At 33.0% G+C, this 8,318-nt stretch overlaps 1 protein-coding gene across 2 annotated transcripts; it reads left to right on the top strand.

Moving 5' to 3' along the window:
• Positions 1-620: 620 nt before the first annotated feature.
• LOC149238118 (actin-depolymerizing factor-like) lies at positions 621-8,082 on the top strand. 2 transcript variants are annotated; one of them, XM_089366922.1, is made up of 3 exons: positions 621-636; positions 7,509-7,779; positions 7,932-8,082. In XM_089366922.1, the coding sequence occupies exons 2-3, from the start codon at positions 7,532-7,534 to the stop codon at positions 8,080-8,082; spliced, it is 399 nt and encodes a 132-aa protein (XP_089223048.1). In that variant the 5' UTR covers positions 621-636; positions 7,509-7,531. The 2 variants fall into 2 exon arrangements, with proteins under 2 accessions (XP_089223048.1, XP_089223049.1); XM_089366923.1 differs by lacking the exon at positions 621-636 and having other exon boundaries at positions 7,505-7,779.
• Positions 8,083-8,318: the final 236 nt, after the last annotated feature.

Here is an 8,318-nt window from a genome sequence, read left to right as displayed (position 1 = left end):
GTCTGATATTAATCCCTTTTTGCTTGGTCCTGGATCTTTCACTAGAGGAGCTGCTGTTGCAGACTTCTTTGATTTCTTTCCCATTTTCTTTAGATTTCTAGTTTCAGAGGAATTCTGCACAAGCGATTGAAAAACCGTGATACAAAGAAATGTTGCTACAGACCAATATGATAATGAAAAAGAGTTACGTTGATTGGCAAGAATATAGTTGAAGATTACTGTGGATAAAATCTAAATAAAAGATCTACCCTTAACTGCTTCATTGAATAGTCGTTTAACCTGTCAATCATGGTAAATGAGGTCTTAAATGCCCATCATGTCGCTTATATGCTGAATGATTGATTCAAGCATGCCTTAGATTTCTTTGATGGATCATTAGTGATAAATCGCAAATCGGCGATCAGGAATGTCAAGGGAAAGGCTTTAACACTTGCTTTAAATATCTCTGATCACCGAAAGGTGATACAATGCATGAAAACCATTTTAAATATATTTTTGAGATGTGCGCCTAATTAATATATCGCAGTCGGGAGTGGGCTCGGGCTTTATTGTTTTGTCAATGTGATTTCGCCGATTGCTGATTGCGATATGCTTTATTGCATCGGAGGTTTTGATCATGCCTTTGTTCATGTGTTGGCTTATTGTTGACATTTCCGATTTGCCGATTGCGATATGCTTTATCGCATCGAAGGAATTAAGGGGCTCCATTTTATTGTGCTTAGCATTTGGCTTCTCCAATTTCCCGATTGCGATTGCCTTTTCGGATTGGAGAGAATGGATGTGGTTCTTTGTGGCTTTGCGTATGTTTCCTTTGCTATTGCGATATGCGATCTTCCAATCGCTTTATCGCAATAACGAAGAGTTTTATAATATTTTTAAAGTCACACTTTTATTTTTATTCAAATAGCTTTTAAAATGATTCATTTTCCTTAAGCCTTTTAATAAGGGTTTTTCCTTATGATGGGTTAATACCAATTTTATTTATGAACACACAAATCTTATCTAATTTGATTTAAAGGGACCCATTTCTTATTTAAATTTTATGTAAAGATTTTTTAAGAAATGGGGGGTTGTTGTACAGCAAAACACCCACGCACCTTCTCAATTTAAAAAACCCAATACGAACCCAAGTCTACCACACCTTCAAGATATCCAAGATATATCTCCCTTGACCAAGGAATATTTCCCCATCTGTTTACCACACCTTGAGTCTTAGGAAATAGTGCATCAACCCCAAGTCCTTCATTTTAAAATTTGCTGCCAAGTCCCTCTTGTAGTATTCTATGAGCCCAATACAAACCCAATACACCTTCTCAATTTAAAAAAACCCTACTTTCACTAGATATTGTAGGTATCCATTTTTTCATTAACATTTTTTACACCCTTTGCATTTTTTCATTAACTTTGACCTCCATTTTTTATACCTGCCAAGCATAAAAACCTTTACCCCCTATTATTTGCTCAACATATTATGTCATTTTTTCCTGAATATATATCCCCCTATATGAATACACGTGGTATGGTATTTCTCCCCCAACGAAGCCCCTGTGGCAGAGGATTGGAAGGATGGCTTACAAATTAGAGTTTCCTCCATATTCACAGTACATCCATTCTTCCAAGTTTCCTGATTAAAAATGGTAATTGGTGACAAGATCCTAGTCGAAACTATTTTTCCAGAGATTAAAGAAGAAGAAAAAATCATACTATAATAGAAAACAATATTTGCAACAAGGATTGGGAAGCTAAAAAATTGAGCAGTTTTTATGTATCTCATAAATTAGAAGTACTGCCAGTGGAAGAGGCGACATGGCAAGATGAGTTATCCATGTAGAAACATCCAAAGTTAGTCAAGTGTTGAGGAGAACACTTGTCTGAAGGGGGAGGGGTATGTTAAGCCCTATACAAGCCCCTTTTATAATCCTAAATCCATGTAGTATGCCTATATATTGAATTATCACATATTTATTTTTATATTATTACATAGGCCAGAACCTTTCATTATAATTGTATGCTTTGTCTTTTATATATACCAATGAGACTTAGTCTTATGATATATCATTTTTTCATATACATTGTATTCATTGTAAAATGAGGTTTACACCTTAAAGTGGATTGTAGTTTTTGGCTTCTCATCATTTTTTAGGTGCATGGTTCATAACATCTATTACCTTTTATTTGTGTCGACACAAGAGAAAGAAATAACCCCAAAACTAGAGTATTTTTGGGAATATTAAGAAGTGGTTTTATAAATTGTACAAAAGTCTTTGATGGGGTTCACTATTAACATGTGTGCCTAGAGTGGTTTGTTCTTTTAGGTGTAAAATATCTCATTAATTCTATCTTAGGGAGATGAATCAATATCCACCTTAATTGTTGACTTAGTGTGAATATCCACCTTTGGATTATTACCTTTGGTAAATTAATGTGGGTATGATGTAATAAATAGTTTTTAAATTCATGGCTATTTATATTTCTATTTCAAATTATAGTCATTGATCTCACTAGATCACAACCCTCATATTAATATACCCCTAAATAAATTGGAAATTTAATTTAAAAAATAATTACAACAACTGAATCTAATTGGGGATAATGTTCCCTTTTGCATTATTAAGGATCATAAATCAATGTGTTTTGTGTCTTAGGTTTGAACAAACTATGCCAATAAACTAAACTAATATACTTCATCGAACATTGTTGTGCATTCATCAAAATGACATCGATAAAATGCCAAAAATTTCGCCAAATGTTCTAGTGATACTTACCATATGACTTCATTAATGAATTAGTAATGGAAACACTACATTTGGGGTTAGTTTGGGCTAGTTTGGGTTAGAACCTACTAAACTACACGAGTGGACCAAACTAGTAAATCCTCAATTTGAGGGCCAAAAAAGTGAAATAATGTTGAGGACCTAGGTCTTGGGATTTTTGTCTACTTAATAAAGGTCATTTATAGTAATATTTAAATACAAAAATTGAATAGCCTAAAGGACACAATACAAAATAAGGTATTTGAACTCTGATATTAAAATATTCCAAGAAATCTATTGAAATGCTAATCAACACATTAACCAAGTTTTTCTTCTCAAAACTCAATAGGAATATTACATAGTAGATTATCTTAATATAAATATAAAGAGATAAAAATAGTACCATATTAAAAACATAGAAATTATGCATCACAATAAAAACAAGAAACCAATTATGGTGTGCAAATATCATGGTTGGAGTTGGGGTTGCAATGGGAGTAGGAATTTCTTGTTGTCTTAGGAGTAAATATGGATTGGAGGCCATTGTTTGTTTTAAATCCTTAATATCATGGAGGTGCCTCTTGGAAAATTGTAAGATTCTCATGAACCAAATGTTGAATGTGAAAAGGGTCAAGGAGGATGCTTACCTCACATGGTTGAAATTACCAGAGGTGTCACTGGATGTCACCCTAGGCTTGTTGATAATGGTGCTATCTTTCATCTTCTGATGTATCCAACCTAGATCTACATCTCAAACCTAAAAATCTAGCATGTTCAATGGCATCCTTAGCGACATTAAATTATTCTTCACATTTCTTTAAGCAAGCATCGAGGGATTTAGTTTCCTTTGTTAGGAAAAAGGGACAATAGGCAAGATCCATGATAAGGGGGATAATAAATCCAACACATCCATTGGTATTTTTATAAAACCCATGGAGACAGATCCTAAAAGGATGAATAGGACACACAAGGTTGAGTGGGAAAGGAGGAATACTTAAGAAGTAGAAGGACGGAGGAACATGTCACCAACATTTCCTTCTAAAAGATGGATGTAAAGGGATGGGAGGAGCTTATTGGAGCATGGGATGTAATAAATCCTCTCCCTTATAAATTTAAAATGATGTTACCTATATGTGGAAAGGTTGACTGCCCCTTCAAGTCTAAAACGAAATGCCACCCAATTGCTGCCTGCATATGGTGGTTATGCATGTCAATCTATGTAATGTTGAAGAAAATTGTATGCATTAAAATGAAGCATTCCCTCTTCCATTGTGGCAACTTGATTAACCATTACAACTCTAATTGGATTTTTATCATGGGAAACTGAGTCTTTTTTGAAATTCTTGGAAATAACCATGGTTCTCTAAAGAATACATAACATAGAATAAAAGAGGAGATTTATGTTTCCTTTCAACACTCTAATGACAACCATGGAGTTTCCTATCATGGTGGTTGTTGATAGGGCTCTAAAGGTGAGGATAGAAATACCTTGCTACTAATAAGGAATCTTCTTCAATGATTATGGTGGTGACTAGTCATGCAAAAGAGACAACTTGCTTTCTAATGAGGTCAATTATGACCAAAACTCCCCCTTGGGTCTCTTACCACCCTTAGATCACCTTTTATGGCTCCACTATAAAATGATAATAATGAGATCTTCCACTTAGCTAATTATCAAGCTCTCCTTTACCTAATTAGAGTTTCCAATTTTTGTTTCTCCAAGAATTGTGAGAGACAAAGGGAGGAACTTCTAGTGAGAGAAGGATGTTCTAGAAGCATGTCCTCTCTTGATTTCTCCAGTTCTAGTTAAAGGATGCTTTTATACCATTTGAGATAATCATCTCCTCTTCTATCCTCCAGGTTGAGGACACAATCTCCATTGGGGACAAACCTTGTTCTCGAAAAATTGAAGCCATTTCTTCCATGGTAGGTTCATTAACGACGTAATTTGGAAGTCCAACATTCGCTTCACACTATAGTACGAACTTTTAAATATCAAAAGGACTTAAGGAAGATCTTCATGTTAGGAGAAATTTAAGTAAAAACTATGTAATAAGGCGTAAATCTTGAAAATAACACCTTTTAAAGGGTGATGTGATCTTAAAGTGGTCAAAAGAAGGTCCACCTAAAAAGCATCAATGTGAGAAAAATACAATTTATTTTTCTAATAGGCACTTTAGTAACACCATAGTATTGGAGAGATATTGTCACATAACATTAAATTAAAACATAAAAATAAAAATACATTAAAAAATGAAAAAAATAAAGTAGGTTTTAGAGAAAACAAAATACAAGTTGGTTTTCCTTCCTTTCCATCCTCCAAAGAGGGTTTTCTCATCCACTCTTCTTGTTTATTTGTGAGCATTCCCCATCCTCCCTCTCGGAAACCTTGAGGATACACTCCAACTGAAATGAAGTCATTTTAGTGTGTCTGAACTTTTGCGTTAGGAGATATTATGGCTGATCACCTGCAATGATTTCCTCATATCTCTTTATGAGTCAAAATAATTGGCAATCCACAGATCATCTTTGGCTTAACAACTAATAACATTAACATGACTAGGGCTTTGTTAACCTAGGACTTTGTGGATGTGATTGGAATGGTTATAGAGCGGGTATAAATACACAAAGGGTTGTAGAAAGATTGAGATAAATCAAATCAAGAATATTATAAATTGGTGCGTGGCTTTCTACAAGCATAAACACATATTGTTGAAGAAGGCATATGAATTTCCTATGCTTTGCGCGGTTGAGGTGGAAATCATCATCTTTTCAAGATGCGAAAAATTGTGTTAATTTTCTAATAACAAGTGTGGATATTGCTTACTCAAATTCCTTCCATTCCTTTCCATTATTCTCCTTCTGAATGTGCATATCAAATTATGGTAAATGTTATTAAAATAACTTTCTTAAAATATCTTATGAAGTGTGTATCAACATATAAAATATTCCATACATAATATGCTAAACATAACTTGCAACATTAGCTAGTAGGCTCTAAACTCATTTATTGGATTTTGATATATCCACGGCCAAAGTATTTGGACCCACTATCTGAAACAACGAAAAATGTAGAAATGTGCCACCCCGCTATTGTCTACAAAAAATCTGTGTATGAGCAAAAACACAACCAATATGCAAGAATATAGAATCAAATTTTACCATACATAACATACAAACATATAGGTCTATTTTATATTATGGTATTATAATTCTATAGATGTTTTTAAATCAACTTAGATCTATTTAATCATAGATTTATTTAGCACTGAGAGGGGAAAATCTCTTAGGGTGCAAACCTTCATTTAAATTTTGTAATCCAAAAAGAAGTTTGCACCTGGAAAGATTTGATATCTAGATACTTAATCAAGTTAAGACTAAAGATATAACAACTATACATAAATGCCATATATAACATAAAACTAGTAAGCTAAAATGAAACTAAAATGAAAATCCCCTATATATAAAAGTGGAAAAACATATAAAAATAAAAGAAAAGCACAACAACGTTAAAAAGAAATAATAAATATATCTTTATTTTGTTATTTTAAATGTCAATAAATAATTCACATAAACTATTTTCTATGGTTATTGAATTTAGGCTTCTGTGATCCATATCAAGTTTTTGAGAAATGAAATAATCAATATATCTTTATTTTGTTATTTTAAATGTCAATAAATAATTCACATAAACTATTTACTATGGTTATTGAATTTAGGCTTCTGTGATCCATATCAAGTTTTTGAGACATGTTTTAGAACCCTGACGATGAACCACATTGGTTGGTTCGAAACAGATAGGCAAATGAATTTAAACATGTCTCAAAAAATATTTTATATTATATTTTAATAAAATAAACTATTAATACAATTTTCTACTTAATTTCTATTTTATACAATTTTCTACTTAATTTCTATTTTAACAAGTCAATGCTAAATTAAACAATACAAAATCATGGTAAAAAACTTATTAAATAACCTATAAAGTTTTTTTAATTAAAAAACAGGATAACAAATTATGCATGAGATAATTACATATAGATTAAAGTTCCAAAAACCAAAATATAACTTCTTACAATGAAATAGACCTGAAGAAACCACGAATGATACCTGGCCTTTGTATGAAAAAAAAGATCATACATAAAGTAAAGGCATTGGCATTAAATGTGTCATAATATCTTTAAGTAAAATCAATTTTTATTTTTATTTTTAAATAATTTCAAATAAAAATTAAATCGGCAGAAAAATATTTTCAATTTTATTTTTCAAACCATTTAAAAGGGAAATGATGGCCGACTTTAAGATTGAATCCGGCTTTTCCAGCATTCAAATGACTCAAACAATATAAAGCGTTTCCATATAAATTGAGTTAAAAGCATGTTACCATTTACTATTTGAAAAATTGAATTCAAGCTTGCTGTACGCGGCATTCATTGATTTTCTTGAACGCATTTCAATAAATCCTTGGAGTTGTCGGGGCCAGAGCTTGCATCCAGCTGTGTGAGATATTCAATTGGATTTGACAGTCTTCACTATCCGCCTACACCTTTAATTATCCTTTCTGCTGATTTGAGACGTTCTCGGCGCCTTTAATTTACAGGAATCGGCTTTTTTTTTTTCCAAATGGTCAGTATTCTGCCTTTGCTTTAATTTTCCTTTAAATGCTTAAAGGTCCACTGTTTTGGTGAAACAAATTCGGTGTAGGTCTTTTTTTTGGAAGGTTTTCTCTCTTAATTCTGACAAATCTAGAATATTTGCAGGCGAGTGCATGTTCTGGGATGGCTGTCAGTGATGAATGCAAGTCTACATTCTTTGATCTGAAGAGGAAGAAGATATATCGCTTCATAATATTCAAGATCGACGAGAAAGAAAATGAGGTCACAGTAGATAAACTTGGTGGCCCTGGTGAGAATTATGATAGCTTTAGGGCTTCTCTTCCCGAGACAGAGTGTAGATACGCGGTCTATGACTTCGATTTTGTCACCGAAGACGACTGTCAAAAGAGCAAGATATTCTTCATTTCCTGGTAAGTAAGCCAGCGTCATTAATTTATTTCCTCGTAATATAAGAAATTTGATTACGAAATGGTTATTTTAGCAATATTTTAGGGTGGTTTTCTTTGTACATGTTCTTTCAAATATATTACATGGATTTTGAAATGCGTAAACAAATTTACAGGTCCCCTGAGCCTTCAAGGGTGAGGAGCAAGATGGTGTATGCGAGCTCCAAGGACAAGTTTAGGAGCGAGTTGGATGGTGTGTACCGTGAAGTGCAGGCAACAGATCCCACTGAGTTGGGCATCGATGTTATAAGAGAGCGGGCAATATGATATCTAATTATTGTATTGTTACATTATTATGCTTAACGTGGAAGAGGTTTCACTTATGATCTCTATTAGACTATTTTCAAGGATTTTAATTATGAACCTTAACAATGAAAATTCATAGCACAAATAGTTAAAAATCATGCATAAATATTGCAACTACATCAAAAAATTATTGATTCTCTTCCATGTTCATGGCGACTTGTTTATCTGAATCTGAACTTTTTGATGCATGGATTGTT

The sequence above is a fragment of the Pinus tabuliformis genome, chromosome 8, assembly GCF_031772625.1.
Source record: "Pinus tabuliformis cultivar Carrire ecotype Pingquan chromosome 8, CPIR1, whole genome shotgun sequence".
NCBI lineage: Eukaryota > Viridiplantae > Streptophyta > Pinopsida > Pinales > Pinaceae > Pinus > Pinus tabuliformis.
This window is presented reverse-complemented; position numbering and strand designations above follow the sequence as displayed.

Coding starts and splice junctions, on each gene's coding strand:
- LOC149238118 (XM_089366922.1), top strand. CDS start 7,532: ATGGCTGTCAGTGATGAATGCAAGTCTACATTCTTTGATCTGAAGAGG. Junction 7,780..7,931: donor AAGATATTCTTCATTTCCTG/GTAAGTAAGCCA, acceptor ACAAATTTACAG/GTCCCCTGAGCCTTCAAGGG.